We start from the raw sequence: 20,332 nt of genomic DNA, 5'->3' as shown, positions 1-20,332 counted from the left end.
CACACCCTCTTAACAATTTGTTCCCCCATGTCTTAGGTTTAAAAACTGCCTAAACAATCACCTCAAGATTTAATTTTAAGTCAATTTTCCTGGTAATAGTGAGAGAAAAGTACACATTAAGTTCCTAATTTCTCCTACGTATGTATTTGGGTAAGGAGAATAAGATTCTCCAATAATTCCAAATCTTTGAAAGATCACATCTGTGCAAAAGCATATAATTTAATCCTTCGTAAATGATTCAAAGGGCCTTGGTATTAAATATAAGAGGCTATCTGCCTATTAGCAGAAGACCCACAATTTAAAGATCTTAGATAGTCTTATAATTACCATTTTGTACCATCTAATTATTTGCTTCCACTATATGAAAAGCCTTTGGGGCCAGTGGGTACAGTGGGTAAAAGCACACACTGCCTTGTGTGCTGTCAAGCAGGATTCGATCGCCCACCACCCTATATAACCCTATGAGCAAAAAGAGCAGGAAGTAAACCACAAGAGCGATCCTTAGCCAAGAGCCAGAAGGAAACCCTGACCACCAGTGTGGCAGAAAAGAAAAAAAGGAAAGGAAAAGAAAAGCACCCACTTTATACAAATTTCTTATTCTTTTAAAGTTCCATTGATGACTAGAAAACCAATCTTTCCCACAGCTAAGGAAACCCAATCAGTTACAAAACCAAGTCAGCAAAGGCTCATCAACTTATACTTGCTCCCTAGTATCTGATTCTAGAATTTCTAATTTTTCAATTGTTAACATATGCTGAAAACAGAGTTCAAGAAAGTTTATATTACATATTCCAGATATTCCACAGTAAGGACAGCAGAACCTAGCAACTTTCAAATATTGATAAAAGTTATTTTCTATTACCCCAATTCAAAGGAGTTTAAAAAACAAAGAACAAAACCCCAGGGAGTTAACAGTATCTTTGGGAGGTAAGATCCTTTGAAAATAAAGGGGGGAGGGGGACAAAGAAAAAACCCACACCCCAGGATCAGGTATCATTTTGCAACGGAAATGCTGGAGACTTCCAAAGAAAGAAAGGAACTATTTTTTTTGGGGGGTCACACCCAGGGATGCACAGGGGTTAGTCCTGGCTCTGCACGCAGGAATTACTCCTGGTGGTACTCGGGGGACCATATGGGATGCTGGGAATCTAACTGGGGTCGGCACGTGCAAGGCAAACGCCCTACACACTGTGCTATTACTCCAGCCTGGGAAGGAACTATTTTGATATAATGGACCAAATACAATATTCACAGGATGATTACTTTATACATGTTACATGTTATCACAACATATTATTGACTATAGATAACATTTTCTATCTAAATATTCATTAATATGCATGTAGAAAATAAAACTGAATTTTCAACTCACTTTTTAATCAATAAGAATTTTATTACTCCTGGTCATATATCACTGCAAGAAACTCATAGCAGAAAAATTAAAATGTGATCTTTATTTTCAAATACCAGAATTCCTACTAGAGTGTCTATTAATGCATAAACTCTATAAAAAAAAAAAAAAACAGCCGAGAAGCCTCAGCAAAGGATCTTGAGTCATGCTGTTCCTAACTACAGATAGTAATTCAAAAGAAAAAAGTCTCAATTCAATAAATACCTACATGTCCTCAATATGCCAGGTTTTATCAAGAATGTGTCAACTACCAACTCATGTCTGCTCCCCAACATGGAAGTTTCACACTGTTTTTGCTTGGTTTGGGGCCACACCATGCAGTGCCCAGAAAATCATGAGCTGCTGGGGTGAAACTCAGGTCAGCAGTGAGAGACAAATGCCCTATCCACTGCACCATACTCTGGCCCTCTAAAGTCTTAATGAGAAATAAGCGAATAAAATGTAAGTAAAAACATCAAATATTGTACCAGGTAAGTAAATGGTGAGAAGGGGGAAAAAGATGAGTAAGCCAGCAAAATCAAAGTGCCGTATTGAGAGGGTACTGAAAGGAGATCGATCATTCTTTGATGCGGTATTTGAGTACATGAGGAAAAGTCAAAAAAGTGAGCTATGCAATCAGTGAAAAGTTTCCAATAAAGAAAGCATAAAGGCCTGAGAACAGAAGCCTTGCTGTGTTAGTGGCTGGGATGGGAGTATAAACAGGTTTAAAATAGTAGAATCAGGACCGGAGCAATGTATAGTGAGTAGGGCATTTGCCTTGCATACAGCCGAACCAGGTTCAGTCCTTGGCTTCCCATAAGGCCCACAAGCACTGCCAGCTGTTATTTCCTGAGCTTGGCACTACAAATTACCCCCGAGTTAGCTGGGTGTGATCAAAAAATGAAAAAAAATTTAATAACTCAAAAATTAGATCTAAAACAGTGATCACACCAGGACCCATACTGATCTTACAAAACAAAAAGAACTTTAGACTTCTTTCCTAAATATGGTACATCAATGCATTATTTAAAAAGGAGACTTTTAAATGAATATATTGGTGACAGTACACTGACTTGAGAACAGATTAAGGAAAAGTGCAGAAGACCAGGTTAGAGATGATGGTTGCCTGGATTACAGAAGAGGTGAGGATTTTTTCAATTTAAACTGTAACATGATGTTAATTTTCACAAATAACTATTTTGCAATGAATCCAAGAAATTATATCCAGCTCAAGTACTTCAATTAGTAAAGTCAAGTGGAATGTAACAATGCTGTTTGAAATCAGCACAAAGGGCAAAACTAAGGAAAACATTTACTACAGGGGCCATCACCAGTGGTCGGTCTGTGGGGCTCCAAGTGCACAACAGTAATGCTCAGGGTCCACCAGGGCTATTGATCAGAGACCAGGTACGCGGCATATGCTCCAGCCCTCGAGATATTTACCTGACCAAGTTTCATCACAATCAACTGAAATAATGGTAATAAGTATGTCAGCAAAATGCTAACAAGCATCACTATTTACTAGTGAGTTGTACCAACAGATACCACTTTCATCATTCAGAAACTCAGCATTAACTAAATTCTCAGTTAAATTCAACCTCTGATTACAGAGTGTTAATAATCTTGTACTTTAAAAAAATCTATAATAATGATCCAGGCCTATGAGTAAGGACAACTGAAACACTATTACTTAAAGCTAGCCTGAAAATTAATTCCTATGATTTTAGCAGGGATTAATTGTTGGAAATCCGATTAAACACACCTAGAGATTAAAAGGCTGGAGAGAAAGTAAACTCCTGACCCCAGTTCAATCTCAGGTATCCCATATGACCCATGCAGTAATTCTTCTGTACAGAACCAGGAGTAGCCCCCAGCATAACCTGAATGTAACCAAATAACTAAAATAAAACACCTCAGGATTAAATAACCCCAGACTCAAAGGCAAACAGTTTGTTATACTCTCACTAAATGATTTAACTATCCAAATTATGACCCTGGTTTTAGCAGAGGGGATGGCGGGAGAGGGGAGGGGGGCCGGCTTTTCAGTAACAACTTAAAAACCTGCTAGACTAAATCTGTAAGAGCTGTAACACTAATTATGACTTTTTCTAAACAAGAACTTCGCTTCATCTTATTTAGTATTTTTTTCCCATGGTTGAGGAGACTGATGTGTCGAGATTAAGAAGTTTTACAAAGACAATGACAAGCAAAAGTCTTATCTGCTGGTGGCCCATCCCAACAGGTTTAAATCACTTCACAATTAAAGGCCTCTGCATTTATTTGTGGGACATCTAATACTAATCCAATACTATCCAGAAACTAATAGCCAAGGCCAGGGAAAAAGGCCAGGAAGACTGCTCAATGGTTGGGAATTACCAAAAAGGGAGTGGTTGATAGAGGGTAGTTAAGATAGAGGAGGGTCCATTATTACAATACTAGTTGAAAATGATGACTCTGGACAAGAACTGCATGTTGAAAGAAGGTAATGGGCTATACATGATAAACTTTCAGCATCTGTACTGCAAACTATAATGCCTAAAACTAGAGAGGGGGGGTAAGAGTGAGAGGGAGAGAGGAAGGTAGGGTGGGGGGAATTGGGTACTAGGAAATTACACTGGTGGAGGGATGGGTGTATGACTGAAACGCAATCATGAACAGCTTTGTAATGCTCTCATAGGGGAATTCAATAAAAAACTTGTTTTAAGAAAATGATTATAATTCACTGAAATAGTAAAAAGAGGATTATGAAAGCTCAGTAACCAAAGGAAAATGGATATTAACATCTGCAAAAATTACAAATAAGCTGCATATAATAAACAGTAACTCAAAATGAGCAGTAAGAAACTTTTAGGTTCTACAACTAAAACAAACCTTTAAAACCACCACTCAAATCTAAACTACATTACAACACTGTTTAACAGCAAATGAAAATCAATTAGCTAAGAAAGTGTTTCATGTTTTCCTACCTGTTTGAAGCTGTTCTTGCTGAAGTTCTGTTTGTTCTACCTGGTGGGGCTGACTGGAAAAGCTCTGATTATAACTAGCCTGGTACTGATTTTGCTGTTTTAAAGTTTCTGGTTCATTAACAGGAGGAACTGGTGCATTCATATTGAACACCTGTAAGTGATAATAAATGATTAACTGGCTCATCCCTTTTTGACAATTCCCTTTTTTAAGATAGCAGACGGCAGTGCATGTTTGTTTATTTGATTTTGAGGTCACACCCAAAATCAATGCTTGGGATAATATGGTACCAGTTTTGATAATATCAAACCCCGAGCCTGCAGCATGGAATTTGACTCTCCAATCAACAATCCAAGTTTTAACACAAACATAAAATTTAAAAAGTCTCACACTGTCTCGAACTCAACTATTACAATGACTCCTAACTACATAAGCCGCAATATATTGCATCATGAGGAAAAATACACATGTATGTAATTTATATGTAATGTAGCATCTAACAGCTCCAGGTTCAGCCCTTGGGTTTGAGGTTTGACCCATGGCATCACAAGGTATCCCAAGCAACACCATCTCCAAAATCTCAGTACGAATTACAAAAATCAAAATGACCATTAGCAGCCTTGGACATGCACGCGAAAAAAAGAACATTTCATTTAAAATCTTTTAAGGGGCCAGAGAGATAGTACAGTGGGTAGGGCTCTAGCCTTGCACCAGAGGAATCAGTTCAATCCCTTGCACCACATATGGTCCCCAAAGCCCACATCACCACCACCATCCATGAGCACAATCCTGATCACCTCCAGGTGTAGCCCCCAAACAAAAACAAACAAAATCAAATGCAGGAGATGAGTCTGGTCCCTGGCATTGCAGTCATTTCTCTGAGCATACCAGGTGTCACTCAAATCCCCTTCCCCAAATTAATTTACTTTATGACCTTTGAGTTAAATTGTTTTCAAATTTTCTTTTTATTGCTATAACTCTACTCATTAGTACTTGGGAATAAAAGCTGCAATTCCAAGGATCAAACCCAAGGTCTTACCCATTCAAGGCATGTACTCTTCCACCTGAGTCAGTCTCAAACCTTTCTTTCAATTTTTATATTTAAAAAAATTAACAGGGGCTGGAGCGATAACACAGCAGGTAGGGTGTTTGTCTTGCATGCAGCCAACCCGGGTTCGATTCCCAGGATCCCATATGGTCCCCTGAGCATCACCAGGAGTAATTCCTGAGTACATGAGCCAGGAGTAACTCCTGTGCAACGCCAGTGACCCAAAAAGCCAAAAAGGAAAAAGAAAAAAAAAAGGCTTATTTTTGGGGCTGGAGTGATAGCACAGCAGGTAAGGCATTTGCCTTCCATGCGGCCAACCCGGGTTTGATTCCCAGCATCCCATATGGTGCCCTGAGCACCACCAGGAGTAATTCCTGAGTGCAAAGTCAGGAGTAATCCCTGAGCATCGCCGGGTCTGACCCAAAAAGCGAAAAAAATATATATTTTAATTTAAAAAAAAATTAACATTTAAAAAAAAATTAACATTTTAGGACTAGGAGTACTACTCAGTGTGGTAGAGAACTGCCTTTCACGGATGAGGCTCTGAGTCTGACTCTTGGCACACACAAAGTTAAAGTTTTGCCCTTTTGTGAGGACCATACCCAGCCATGTTCAGGGACAATTGGCTCTCTGCTAAGGCGTGGGGGGAGGAAAGAGTACTGTTTGGGGGAGGAGTCTGGAGAGAGAGTACATGGGGTAAGGCCTTCCTCTAGGCCATCCCGGTTCAATCTTTAGCATCCCAACTGTTCCCAAACACCACCTCGAGTAATTCCCAAGTAGAAACTAAGGATTAACCCCTGAGCATCAGCAGGAATGGCCAAAAGAAGGAAGAGTGCTGGGGCCGGAGAGACAGCACAGCGTTAGCCTTGCATGGAGCTGTCCCAGGTTCTATCCCTGGCATCCCATAAAGTCCCGTGAGCACCATGAGTAGTTCCTGAGAGCAGAGCCAGGAGTAACCCTTGAGCATCGCTGGGTGTGACCCAAAATGAAAAGAAAAGAAAAAAAAAAAAATATATATATATATATATATATATATAGTGATTGTGGGAAGTGACGGGTGAGGAATGTCCTGGTGGTGTTTAGGAAATCATGAGATGCAAAGGATGGAACTGGGGCCCTCTATATGCAAAGCATGCACACAAACCAATGTGTTCTCTCCAACCCCAAAAGTTTATGCACTTAATTAATCCTATGAGCTTTCCTATGAACAACTATTTTAATTGAACCAGACCAACTACACTATTTAGATCATGTTCTTAGAAACTCAATTCATAGATGCTTACCAAAGAATCAGAAAAACCTAAAATTTAAAATATTTCAGAGCATGATGTATGCAAATGTGGTAAATTACCTATTATATCAAGGTGATGATTTAGATGACATTTGTCTGTTTGCCATTCTGGATTATCAATTACAAAACAGTGTGTAAGTCATAAGAATATAGTTTACTTCTGTACATAAGAGAAACCAGTTTACGGTCAAATACATATATATCCTTCAGCTAGAAGGCATTGGAAAAAACTGCAAAGTTCAAGTAGGAAGTTTTGTTATAAACAGAGAAAGAACACTTGCCTTACAAGTGGCCACTCTGTCCAACTCCCATTTCGGCCCCCTAGCCTGCCAGGAGTTAGCACTGAACATAGCTGGGATACCTCCACCCGCTCTGCTGAGACTTCAGCATTATGACCAAATACACCAACTACTTAGAGTAATTTGATTACCGTTTGCATGGACTGGAATGGAGCTGCATTTACATTGATTCCACTGCTGTGCAAAGGTTTGCTTGTTCCAGCCTGGAACACCTGAGGCTGAGACGCGGCAGGAAGGGACGAGGATGCTGTGGTCTGGTCTGAACTTAAAGAGATTGTTGCCTAGCAAAGTGAAAAGAGCCACTTTAACAATCAACAGAATCCATTTTATTAGCAAATTCAACTACTTCCACCAGAAAGTGAAATACTGATGTGCACATTCAAGGCCAAGAATCAGTAAATTAACAGAATTTATCTCTGCCCAGTTCATGAATAAATGCTGCATCAAGTTTATATGATCTGGTAACGATCTGGTAACAAGACTTGCCTGAATCTGGTCAATTGGTTCCTTTTGTGGTCGCTGCTCTGTAGCATGAGAAGGCTGGTACAAGGGTTGAGATGCTGTATATCCCTCACTTGTAGATGAAACCAAAGGAACCTACAGAGAAGAAATCAAAACTCAATTATTATGAATCCTAATACACACAGGATTATGAAACAAACACATCTGTGAAAGGGCCTCTACATGTACTAAAACTCAAGTAAATCCTAAATCAGTTCAAACCCTCCAATATTTGTTTCTTTGAAAATTCAACAATGTGAACTAACCTTGGAAATTAAAGCCCTGAGTGAGGATATTGATAGTTCAATGGCCTAAGAACACATGCTTGCTTGTATGTGGAAGCCTCAGGTTTGAGTGCAGAGCATAGAGCAGGGGTGGAAAACAAAAGATCTTATAAACCACCAAGTATGGTTCAATACCAGGGAGGGGAAAAAAGATGCAATTAAAGCAACCCAAATTCTACTCAGTGAGGTATTTGAAAACATTTTCCTTCAGGACTGGAGAGAGAGCACAGTGCGGGGTGGGGGTTTGCTTGCCCTGGACATGGCCGACCAATTCAATCCCTGATATCCCAATATGGTAACCCGAGCCTATCAGCAATGATCACTTAACACAATGTAATCATAAACAAAACTTAGAAAAAAATAAAATCATCACGATAACACAGAAAAGAGGACAAGGAAAGGGCCAGCAAGCTGAGGAAGAACCGATGTTTAACCTCCTCCTCCCAGGTTCACAGCAAATCTTCGCCAAAACTAGAAATAATCCGCACAGAAACTGATCTAATCCTTTTTTTAAAAAAAAAAAAAGGGGCTGGAGTGATAGCACAGCGGGTAGGGCGTTTGCCTTGCACGCGGCCGACCCGGGTTCTAATCCCAGCATCCCATATGGTCCCCTGAGCACCGCCAGGGGTAATTCCTGAGTGAAGAGCCAGGAATAAACCCTGTGCATCGTTGGGTGTGATCCAAAAACCAAAAAAAAAAAAAAAAAAAAAAAAAAATTCCTTCAGTAAGAGACAAAACAGAGCAAGGGACACACAAAACACGGCACCAGCAGGAAACACCAAGCATAGATTGTTAAGACCCTGAGCACCACCACGTATGGTCCAAAAAATTTTTTAAAATACATAAACCAAATAGAGACAAATGTAAATGTAATTAAATGGAAAAATCCAAGATAAAAATACACAGTAAAGGGGCCGGAGCGATAGCACAGCGGGTAAGGCGTTTGCCTTGCACTCGGCCGACCCGGGTTCAATCCCCAGCATCCCATATGGTCCCCCAAGCACCGCCAGGAGTAATTCCTGAGTGCAAAGCCAGGAGTAACCCCTGAGCATCGCTGGGTGTGACCCAAAAAGAAAAAAAAAAAAACACAGTAAAAGCAACAAGGATCACATAAGGGAATTCTTTTATTCCTCAATGGGATGCTTTACTAAGACCCCAGCAAGGATAATTTAGGAGGCGCAGTTAGTATACAAAAATGTTTCTGACCTTCTACTACACTTGTTGGCTCTCTTTCTAATTATTGGAGTGCTATGAATTTCCTGTTGTTTCATTTTCAAGAGCCAGAAGATGTCAAGCCCAATTCTGACCGAGACTGTTGTTTAAATTTTGCACAATTCATCTTGTTCTGCATGAGTACTAACACAATACAAGCCTATTTCTTCACCATAGATGTGATGCAGAATGGGGAACTCAGTCAAAATACAAACTCCTTATAATAATGTTTAAAAAAAGAAAAAGCCGGGGCTGGAGCGATAGCACAGCGGGTAGGGCGTTTGCCTTGCACGCGGCCAACCCGGGTTCGAATCCCAGCATCCCATATGGTCCCCTGAGCACCGCCAGAGGTGATTCCTGAGTGCATGAGCCAGGAGTGACCCCTGTGCATCGCCGGGTGTGACCCAAAAAGCAAAAAATAAAATAAAATAAAATAAAAAAAGAAAAAGCCTACCAAACCATAGTTCAAGTCTACCTCCTATATCACAACATACCCCGATCACCATTTGTCCAAAACTCCTCAACCATATAGTTTGTCCAAAATTTGCAAACTAATCTCATTTAGGAACCCTTGGATTCTTTATTCCCAATTCACATGGGTGTTCACTTTTATTGTTTTTGGGGGCGGAACCACACCTGGCTATACCCAGGAGTTACTAATCATTATGCTAGGGGGAGCAAATGGGACGCCGGGTCCAAACCTTGTCAGCAGCATACAACAGAAGCCTCTTACCAGTTATAGTACAGTACCCCCTGCCCCCCAAAAAAATCAAGGAAATGGAAATTAAAAGGAATAAAATTGAAAAAATTAAAATACAAAGAAAAAGATGGAAAGATAGTATAGCGAGTAGGGTAACTGCCTTGGATACAGCCACGTCAGCTTTCATTCCCTAGCACCCCGCCAGGAGTGATCCCTGAGCACAGAGCCAAGTTATTGCTACAAACACTGAATTTTGATAACAAGTTAATATTGAGATTCACAAGCAAAGGCCAAAAAGAGCCCCAAGAGACATTTAAACAAGACCTCCACACTTGACAAGGGCCACGGAGAGCCTCAGCAGTAGAGCAATTCCATCTCATGTGTAAGGCTCTGGGATTGATCCCCAGCACCATACACACACAGAAGAGGTCGGAGGCTGGGTAAGAGCGGTAGTACAAAGGATAGGATATTTGCCTTGCACCTGGCCAACCCAGGCTCAATCCCAGGCATTCAATATGGTCCCCTGAGCCTCATCAGGAGTGATCTCTGAGCAGAGAGCCAGGAGTACGCCCCCAACACTGCCAAGTGTATCCTCCCCCAGTAAAAAAAAAAAAAGAGACCTGAAAAACTAGATCACTCTTACCTGTGTTGCCTCTGGTTGTACAGGAACTTGATTGGATTGAGCAAGTCTAGATTCAGAATGAACTGTAACAGACCCAAAGATAGTGTTATCCAAATTTAAATTTCTTCTAAGAGTCTTACTTGGTGATTCAAAGTATATTTCTTAAAGGCTAATTGAACATTTTCTCTTTCATAAAAATAATTTAGAAGCTATTAAATAGAATATGAATAGTTTTGCTTAGGGGTTGAAATTATTCACTCATAAACTTACAATTGCTGTCACTGTTCTGTAAAGATGTTAACCCAAGTATTAATGAAGAGATTAACAATTTAATGCCAGTGTCACTCATAAAATAGACCCTTTTAACACTGGTAGTGAGCGAGTAACTGTAAGATCAAAACTGTAAGAGTCAGGGGCTACAGATAGTACAGCAGGTAGTGTGTCTGCCTTGCAAGCCATGTTCAATCCCCAGCACTCCAAATGCTCCCCAATCTGCACAGGGAGTAATCCCTGAGTGGAGAAGCTGAAGTAAGCCAGAGCAGCACTGGGTGTGACTCTAAAGAAGAACAAAACCTGTAGAGTCAGTATCAGTCTAAACACATGTTCCAAATCATAATACTTAAATTTTTACTTTAAAAATGAGCTTGCTAAGGGGACAGAGTGAGTTGGGGAAGGAACCCTGTGACACAGACGAAGAGGGATTCTGATAGGGGTGGTAAGTGTAGGCTAAGACTTTGAGCATTGTGTGCCAGAAACTGTTCAGTGTTTTAAGTCACAATGCCTGTATTTTTTAACTAGACCCACTTGCAGTGACTACAGTAACATAAAATTACAGTTAGTCAAAAACCGTATATAATATCCATATTATCAACTTTTCATATAATTTCTTTTTTTCTCTTATTTTTTTTTTAAATTTTATTGAATCACCATGAAATGGTTACAAGCTTTCATATTTGGGTTACAATCACACAATGATCAAACACCATCCCTCCACCAGTGCACATTCCCCACCACCGATATCCCGGGAAATCCCCCCTTTCCCACCCTCCCCCTGCCTCCATGGCAGACAATATTCCCCATACTCTCTCTCTACTTTTGGACATTATGGCTTGCAACACATATAATTTCATATTCTTCCAAAAGATAGCAAGAGAAATAGTACAACTGGCAGAGTATTTGCCCTGTACACAGCTGACCTGGACTCCACGCTCAGCACCACATGATTCCCAAGCCTGCCAGGAGTGACTACTCAGCTCAGAGTCAGGAGTAAGGCCTCCAAACACCAGGCCCCAAAACAAAGAACTAGAGCATATTCCTGGTGTAGAGGCCTCAAGTTTATCTCCAGTACCACATGGCTCCCAAGAACCTTAGGATGTAGGTCTGGGGTGAGCGCGGGGGGGTGGGGGAGGGGGTGGTCCAGCACTAATGGATGAGCAAGAACTGGGATACTCCCTGCCAACTCGTTTCCCCCACCCCCCAAAAAGAACAGACCAAACAGACAGTTCTGTTAGTAATGCAAGAGTACTGCTTATAAGGCGCTTGCCTTGGGCTGACCAGGGCTTGATCCCCAGCACCGTATACGGTCAGGACTAAGCCCTAAGCACAGTAGAGTATGGCAAGGCCCTAAGTACAGGGGAGAGTAGGGGCAGAAGTCTCGCCCACAAGCCATCATTTAGAAATAATGCATTTTTCCCCCTTTTTTCTTTTTGGGCACACAAGGTGGCAGTCCAGGAATCACGTCTGGGAACTAGGGACCCATAAACGGTTCCAGGGATCAAACCCAGGTTTCCCGAGAGCAAAGCACCCAATTTCTGTAACATCACTCTGGCCCTGCAAAATTTAGTTTCTGGACCACACCAGCTCAGCGGGTAGGGCGTTTGCCTTGCACACGGCCGACCCGGGTTCGATTCTTCCGCCCCTCACAGAGCCCAGCAAGCTACCGAGAATATCTTGCCCGCACGGCAGAGCCTGGCAAGATACCCACAGTGTATTCGATATGCCAAAAACAGTAACAAGTCTCACAATGGAGATGTTACTGGTACCCACTCGAGCAAATCGATGAGCAACAGGATGACAGTGACAGTGACACTTGGCAATGCCCAGGACTTACTACAGACTCGGCACTAAGCAGTCAATTCTGGCATTGCTCAGGTGCTCAGAGGAACATAAGGGATGCTGGGGATTGAACCCAGTTCAGCTGTTTGCATACCTTTGCAACTGTACTTTTCTATTATTTACATGCAGTAATTTTTTTTTCAAAATTAACAATCCCAGAATTAAAATAGTGGAAGAATAAGCTTCTACAAATACTTTAATACATATCTGTGGTAGATAGTGCAGGCATAAAGCACATGCCTGGCATGTGGCCAACAATGGAGGGCAGCTACATTCACCAACACTGCTACTGTAGCCAACAATGATTCCATCCCTGGAGATCTAAGGGAAACAGCCTGGAGTAGCCCTTGAGCATTGCCAGACGGGACCCCAAAAAATCCAGAAACCATATATATGATATACATACATCTCATTACTGGGGCTATGGAGACAACTCAAGTCACTAAAGCACAAGATTTCTTTGCAGAAACCCCAGATATGACTCCTGGAACTGCACAGTTTGTGTGGGAACACGGCAATGTGGACTACAGTACACATACATATGCATGTATGTGTGCGTGTATATACATATATCTTCATTACTAACCTGGAGGGCAAACCAGCTGGGGCATGTCCATATTTTGTGTTGGATTCATAGGCTGTGCAGATACAATTGCAGGATCAAGTGTCTGGTTTTCAAAATCCAGCATTGAATCCTACAATGAAGATATGAGATTTAAATAATGTAAACACTTAAAACTTCTTTTATAAGGCTTAAAAACTAAACACACCAACCTGGATGAAATTATAGGGCCCCTGCATCTGTGCCATAAGATCCTGTACTCGCTGTCTTCTCACAAGGGGATCTGCCTGAGCCACAGGAGTCAAAGAATGGGGTTCTGGTACTGAAGGAGACGCAGTCTGAGGTTGCTGCTGGAGTGAGTTTACCACCTAATGAGAAGGGGAAATGGGACAGAGAGATAGATGGGTGTACAGAATGAAAGTACTGAACCATTCATTACCATAATTTCACCTCATCCATACAGTAAACATAATTGGCTATTTACACAGTATCTCAAATTGACCACAATTATGACGTGAAATTATGATCACTTTAAGATGTTATCACTGGTCTGGGTAGCTCCCAAGAGGCTGGGCCATTTGAGGGGCCTAAATTCATTCCCTAACAGTGAATGGTCGCCCCCACCAAAGCTCAGTGAGAGTTGACCCCGCATACTACAATCTGTGCAACTGTCTCCCAAAAGATGCTATCATGTCTAGCACTCAATTCCACAAGGTCACTCACTATGCAGTAAACACATAACATTTTCTAAAATAATGTTGTTATACATAAATTTTTAGCTCGAGAATTACTATTTTTAATCACACTCCAAAAGTTCCTACCATTTCATTGTCTGCCAAAGCTTATACTATCTTTCATTCTAGTTCTAATGCCTGGGTTCAATCCCCAGCATTCCATTTAATTCCATGAGCCCACCAGGAACGAACCCTAAGCACAGTCAGGAGTAAACCCCGAGTACCACCATTGTGGCTCCAAAATAAAACAAAGTTTTTAGAATCCCACCTGGATAACTTTTATAAAGACCCACCTGTCAGGTACAAAGAACACTAACTGGCACATTGATTAAGTAGATACAGTAATGCTCTTTTCTTTCTGATAAAAAGAGAGAAGTACTTAACCACAAAATAGCACATGCTACTTTCCAACCTTTCCCTACTATGCAACCCATTATTTTTTATTCAAATGTTCAATATAAATATGCTGATGACTCATTTATATCACTACATCCACACTAATAAGTGCTTATTACCTGTATTCCCTAAATCATATATCCAGTCTTCTTAGGGCACAGCAGATTTTCATACCTCTTACATGTATCACCATTATACTGTATTTTTTTTTCTTCCAGCCCTCCTAATAGTTCTCAATTACATTCAACAAAAACATGCTTATCTTACAAGGTAATTTTTGGGTTTTTCTGGTTTTTTTGTTTGTTTTTTGTCACAACCAGCATTGCACAGGGGTTACTCCTGGCTCATGAACTCAGGAATTACTCCTGGCGGTGCTCGGGGGACCATATGGGATGCTGGGAATCAAACCCAGGTCAGCCGCATACAAGGCAACCACACTACCCATTTTGTGCTATCATTCCAGCCCATTACAAGGTAACTTTTAAGAGTTTCATGAATAGTATTTTGATCCTACTAACTTAACTTACTTTTGAGAGTAAAGAACAAATTCATCAGGTTTTTATTGTTTACTCTTTTTTTTTTAAAACACCCTACCCACTGTATTATTGCTCTTGCCCCCACCAGTTTATCTTATTATTTGAACAAAGGCTATGGTACTGGTGCAATTATAACAACTTTGAAACTGATCCTGAGAGAGTTATACTAAGAGGCGGCTGGGGAGAGGAATATACTATTCACAGTTTAAAGTTCATTTTCTAAACTTTATGAAACAAAACCCACTTTGCTTGTGGGTCCAAGGTTATTCTAAGCTGTACTCAGTAGCGCTGTGAGCATGACAGTTCAGTTCTCAGCCCAGTGACACGATGCTGCCACACCAAGGCATCAGCCGCAGCAATTCTCAGAGGGCCACTGATGGTTGGCAGCCTAACTCAGACCCACTCTACCCCTTGAGCTATCTGCCCAGTCCCTCCTGCATCTATGTCTAAATGCTTAATGTACAAAAGAAAAAGAAAAAGAATGAAAAGGAATTCTAGAACCAGGTTAGTAAAGCAAGCTCCTTTTATTTTTATCCTTTAGATAAATAAGGAACCAAAACGAGTAAATTCTTTTGATAAGCTAATTTTTCTAGTAAATAACTTATAAGGTAATAATGGAAGTTGATAAACAAAAGTAATCTAGAGCCTGATAACCAGAAGAGCATAAGGTGAAAGACTAAGATGCCAACATACTTGGAAGGTGTTTCTGACATCAAGCCATGTGGGAGGCGCCGCAGACTTTAATTGAGAGTAACCTGATATCAATAGATGTAATTCTCTATTTTAATAAACAGATTAACCCGAAGTTAGATAACTAATTTTCTGATTGGCAGTGGTTCTATCAGACCCAGCAATAATCAGCTGTTACTATAACGTATTAATAATGCAAAAAAACCCCTAACATTAATTCACAGATTTTTAAGGAGTACAATTTGAAACAAGCCATCTATGTACCTGGCAACGGAGTGAACTCTTTTTTTTTTTTTTGCTTTTTGGGTCACACCTGGCAATGCACAGGGGTTACTCCTGGCTCTGCACTCAGGAATTACCCCTGGCCGTGCTCAGGGGACCATATGGGATGGTGGGATTTGAACCCGGGTCGGCCGCGTGCAAGGCAAACGCCCTACCCGCTGTGCTATATCTCCAGCCCCCAGAGTGAACTCTTACCTCAACGGTTTCCACTGTCCACTCATCTACCTGCTCCTTTTCACCACTGCTGAACTGTGTTTCTGCCATAAATTGTCTATTTACATACTGCAAAGGAAAGGAAATGTCTGAGACCTCTGTTTGAAAGGCAATAGAAAAGAAAAAGCTAGCACACACACACACAAAAAATTTACCTCTGTTGACTCGACTTCATTTTGTTCAGGGTATTCTTCTGCTGGTTCGGGTTCTAAGAATTAAAAAAAAAAAAAAGATACCGCTTAAGCTCTAAGTAAACTGTTCAATACCGTTGATTTGTTATTAGTTAAATGTCTACAACAGACTTGGAAATATCTCGTGTTTATTCCACTATGAGTAGGGTCAGGAATGTGGCTCAGTGGAATGTGGCATACCTTACATCCGGGAGACCTGGGTTTAATCCCAGATACTGAAAAGGGGGAGGAGGAGCAAGGACACATTACCCTCAATTATCTTCAGGATACTATAAAACATCAGTAAATAGTTATGTTAAAACTCCCATCTTCTTAGAAGCAGCTTTACAGCAAGCATGATTGAAATAACCATTTCATGGTGTGGAGACCATGAAAAGAAACCATTAAAAGGGGTGGAGCACATGCTGAAGATCCATCCAAGTTTGAGTCAAGGCACTGCATAGGATCTTGAGCGCACCCGGATGCAGCCCTCCCGAAAGAATCATACGCCCCCATTTTAAATCAACTCATTAAAAATGACAATGAAAGGGGGACAGGGTGGGTACTTTACAAATCTTTAACCATAAATTCTTTCAATGGGTAATTTTGTTCTCTGGCTTCAACCTTAACACATAGGGAAAAAAAAGGCACCATATAGCTACCTCATATCTATTATTTCTAAAAAGGAGAGTCTGAGGTACAGAAAGTTAATAACTTGCCCAGAATTATATAGTTAAAAAGTACACAATTATATAGTTAAAAAGTGATAGTACCGGAGCTAAGGTGCTTTCCTGGCAGGTGCCAATGCCAGTTTGATCCCTGGCACCATGTATGATCCCATGACCACTCCGGTGCAGAGAGACAGAAAGAATTCCCAGCACTATTTAATGTAGCCCAAACGACAAGAAAAACCCAAAAGAAAAACAGGCCAAAATTTTAATCCAGGTTATCCGATTCCAGAGTTCATACTTTTAACCATGGCAAAACACAACAAAATGTTTCATCAGCATACTTCTAACTGGGTATCACTGAGTATTAATGGTGCTTATTAGTGTTGTACTATGTGCTAACTTGCCACTGAGAGTTATAATTTGTGATTATGAGGTGATTATCAAAGTATCATTTAAAAAATAAAGTATAACATAATGTCCACTTCCTAACACTGCTGCGATAGTAAACAGCAATCTGAACATGGAAGTCAAAATTCTATTTAAAAAGCTTTACAACATCTGCCTGCCTTTATCAATATACAAATTCATAAACTTTCTATTAGTTCAATACCCAGCACCAACACCACACAGCCTACTGAGCACCACTGGTTACAAGGTCTGTGTTTAATTATCAAACTCTAGAAATAAACCACTGGCCTGGTAGCTACGTATCACTAAAAGTGACACCCAGGACCCCTGAGCACCACCTCATGAGTCCATTCTCCCCACCAACCCCCCATCCTAAAATACTCCAGTCCAGCAATACTGCATCAAATAGTTTCTGGGGCTTGAGTGACAGTACACTGGGTAGGGCATTAGCTTTGCATATGGCTGGCCCAAATTCAATCACCTGCATCCCATATAGTCCCCGAGTCTGCCAGAGATACCTAACAGAGAGCCAAGAATAAGCCTGGAGCACCACTGGGTGCAGCCCCAAAACGAAACAAAACAAAACAAAAAAGTCAATCTCTGTGATGAAGAATAGCAAAATAGAGGCCAGAAAGAAACCTCCCAGGTTATCCTCTGTAAGCTTCGCAACAGTAGGACCAGGTTCAATTCCTGGCACATGAGTACCTTGCAAGTCAGCAGCAGCTGAGCCAAAAACCAGAAAGAGAAAGATTAGCAAGATCAATGACTGACAATACTTCTGAACGTAATTCCCAATGAGTTTTAGTGATTGTATCTTATCATGTTCAGTATCTTTTAAAAAACACAATAACCCAAGCTAGAGAGATATTACGGAAGGTAGGGGATTTGCAGCCTGGGTTCAATCCTCAGCATCCCGTAAGATCCTGAGCACCACCACGAGTAATTCCTGAGTGCAGAGCCAGGAGTAACCCCTGAGCCTTACCCAGGTGTGACCCAAAACCAAAAACTTTAAAATATAAAAAACTAGTATTCCAAAAACTACCAGATCTCTCCAGGAACAGAAATTTGGCTTAGTGGCATACATGCATGTAAGGTCTTGGGTTTTAATCATCACCATGAGCCCGTCTACACACAGACACCCCAAAATATTAATCAAACTGAAATATATATATCCAGAAAAGGAGAAAAAGTAACTTCAAGAAATTAAGCCAGGGAGATAGCTCAAGTGTTAAAATACATGTCTATGAGGACCTCAAGGGATCCAATCGCCAGCACAGAAAAATGAAACAAGGAAAACTACCTAAAGCTACACAAGCACTCACCAGTTTCAGCTACCTGGTCTTCAACTATAGGTGCTGAGGCTGCCTCCTCTTCCTCACACAATCCGTTCTGGTGGTTGTGGGTGCTGTCAAAGTAGTTTGACTGGAACACACGCTCAACAATTTCCTTTAGAGCTTTATCTTAAAAATGAGTATGAATGAACAGTGTTAGGCCAGCTAAGGATGCCTGACTTAAAAGATTCAAAATTCTACGTAACTGTGTAATAAGGGAAACCTCATCAAGTTACTAAGACACATAATATTAAATCCTACAAACAGAAATTACAAATTAAAGAAAACAATCTATTAAACTTTACCTGGTAAGTAAATTAGTCCCTCCCAAGCTTACAATTAACATTTATTCATCAACTTTTTCAAATACATGCTAGATATTAAGACTAAAAGTGGAAAAACAGGCTCTCATGGCTTTCTGCTGTCCAACTTTTATTTTAATAAAGTATTAATAAAATTAATGTTCATAAAATATTCATACCTGTGAAAAGACCCAGATATGCAAGAGAAGGGACACCATGACACATTATCTGTACTGCAAACCATAGTGCCCAAAAGGAAAGGAAGAAAAGTGTCTGCCATAGGGGGCTGGAGAGATAGCACATCGGGTAGGGTGTTTGCCTTGCACGCAGCCAACCCGGGTTGAAATCCCAGCATCCCATATGGTCCCCTGAGCACGGCCAGGGGTAATTCCTGAGTGCAGAGCCAGGAGTAACCCTTGTGCATCGCCAGGTGTGACCCAAAAAGCCAAAAAAAAGAACAGTGTCTGCCATAGAGGTAGGCTGTTGTGGGGAGGGGGTGGGGGAGCGGTGGCAGGACTGGGGACTTTGGTGGTGGGAAATTTACACTGGTAAAGACAAAGGTGTTTGAACATTGAATGACTGAAACCCAAACATGAACAGCTTTGTAATTATGTCTATTATGGTGATTCAATTATTAAAAATTTTAAAGAGCTAGAGTTGATGTGATTAATGCACGTCCCTTCCTTGTCCTGCATCCAGACCACAGGGGTGTGCAAGAGACAAAGGTACAATGCTCTGAACCTAGTCAGAAAGAGACAGAAAGACTGCTGATTTTTATGCTGCAAAAGCTTAGATTTGAAAAATAGAGGGAGAGAAGGTTTCAAGATAAAAGCAATAGCATTTACAAAGTCTTAAGGGGCCAAACTTTAAAGAATCAAAAGTATGCACTACAGGGGTGCAGGAGAAGCAGGATGCTTTCTTTGCATGTGGCCAACCCAAGTTTGATCACATCATCCCATACAGCCCCAAGACTGCCAGGAGTGATTCCTGAGTGCAGCACCTGAAATAAACCCTGAGCACCACTGGGTGTGGGCTAAAAACAGAAGAAAGTATGCCTTATAGCTGAATATTTTAAATTTTGAAAATAATGGAGAAAAAAATGGGGAAAAAATTGGGGAGTTTTAAGTGAAGGGAGGGAAAAGTCTTGAATTTAAGTTCAAATGTATATACAATATTGGGCCAGAGCAACAGTGCCATAGGTAGGGCGCTTACCTTGCACATTGCCAACTTATGTTCTATCCCCAAGCACCACAAACAGTCCCCTGAGCCCAAAAAGAGTAATTACTGAGTAAAGGGCCAGGACTAAGTCCTGAACGCCAATGGATAAAGCCCCGCCCCCCAAAAGAACGGCATATACAACATAAGCAAAATAAAACCATTGAACAACTTTAAAGGAAAAAGGGCCAGAGAGATAGTACGACCCAAGAGAGGAATTGCCTTGCATGCGGTCAGCCTGGGTTGACTCCAAGCACCGCCTATGCTCTGCCCACAGCCTGTCAGGAATGATGCCTGATTACAGGGCCAGGGGTCACCTCTAAGCATCACTGGGTGTGGCCCAAAATCAAACCCGGAGAAAGAAGATGAAGGAGAATCCGGGGGTAGAGCCTAGGG

General features: G+C 41.0%; 1 protein-coding gene and 1 non-coding gene across 2 annotated transcripts in view; both read right to left on the bottom strand.

The window, feature by feature from the left end:
* Positions 1–20,332, bottom strand: part of CAPRIN1 (cell cycle associated protein 1) — a 49,277-nt gene that overhangs the window by 7,784 nt on the left and 21,161 nt on the right. The window contains exons 7-15 of the mRNA XM_055141953.1: positions 18,411–18,548; positions 15,995–16,047; positions 15,822–15,908; positions 13,201–13,356; positions 13,013–13,121; positions 10,333–10,394; positions 7,479–7,589; positions 7,124–7,273; positions 4,357–4,507 (exon numbers count right to left, since the gene is read on the bottom strand). Of these exons, the coding sequence (XP_054997928.1) occupies positions 4,357–4,507; positions 7,124–7,273; positions 7,479–7,589; positions 10,333–10,394; positions 13,013–13,121; positions 13,201–13,356; positions 15,822–15,908; positions 15,995–16,047; positions 18,411–18,548 (1,017 nt within the window). The remainder of the gene's footprint in view (positions 1–4,356; positions 4,508–7,123; positions 7,274–7,478; positions 7,590–10,332; positions 10,395–13,012; positions 13,122–13,200; positions 13,357–15,821; positions 15,909–15,994; positions 16,048–18,410; positions 18,549–20,332) is intronic.
* LOC129406230 (U7 small nuclear RNA) lies at positions 3,424–3,485 on the bottom strand. The gene has a single exon (XR_008630886.1). It is a non-coding gene; the product is annotated as a U7 small nuclear RNA (small nuclear RNA).

The sequence above is a fragment of the Sorex araneus genome, chromosome 6 (assembly GCF_027595985.1).
Source record: "Sorex araneus isolate mSorAra2 chromosome 6, mSorAra2.pri, whole genome shotgun sequence".
In the NCBI taxonomy this organism is placed as follows: Eukaryota; Metazoa; Chordata; class Mammalia; order Eulipotyphla; family Soricidae; genus Sorex; species Sorex araneus.
The sequence above is the reverse complement of the archived record's forward strand: the minus strand, read 5'-3'. Positions and strand labels throughout refer to the sequence as shown.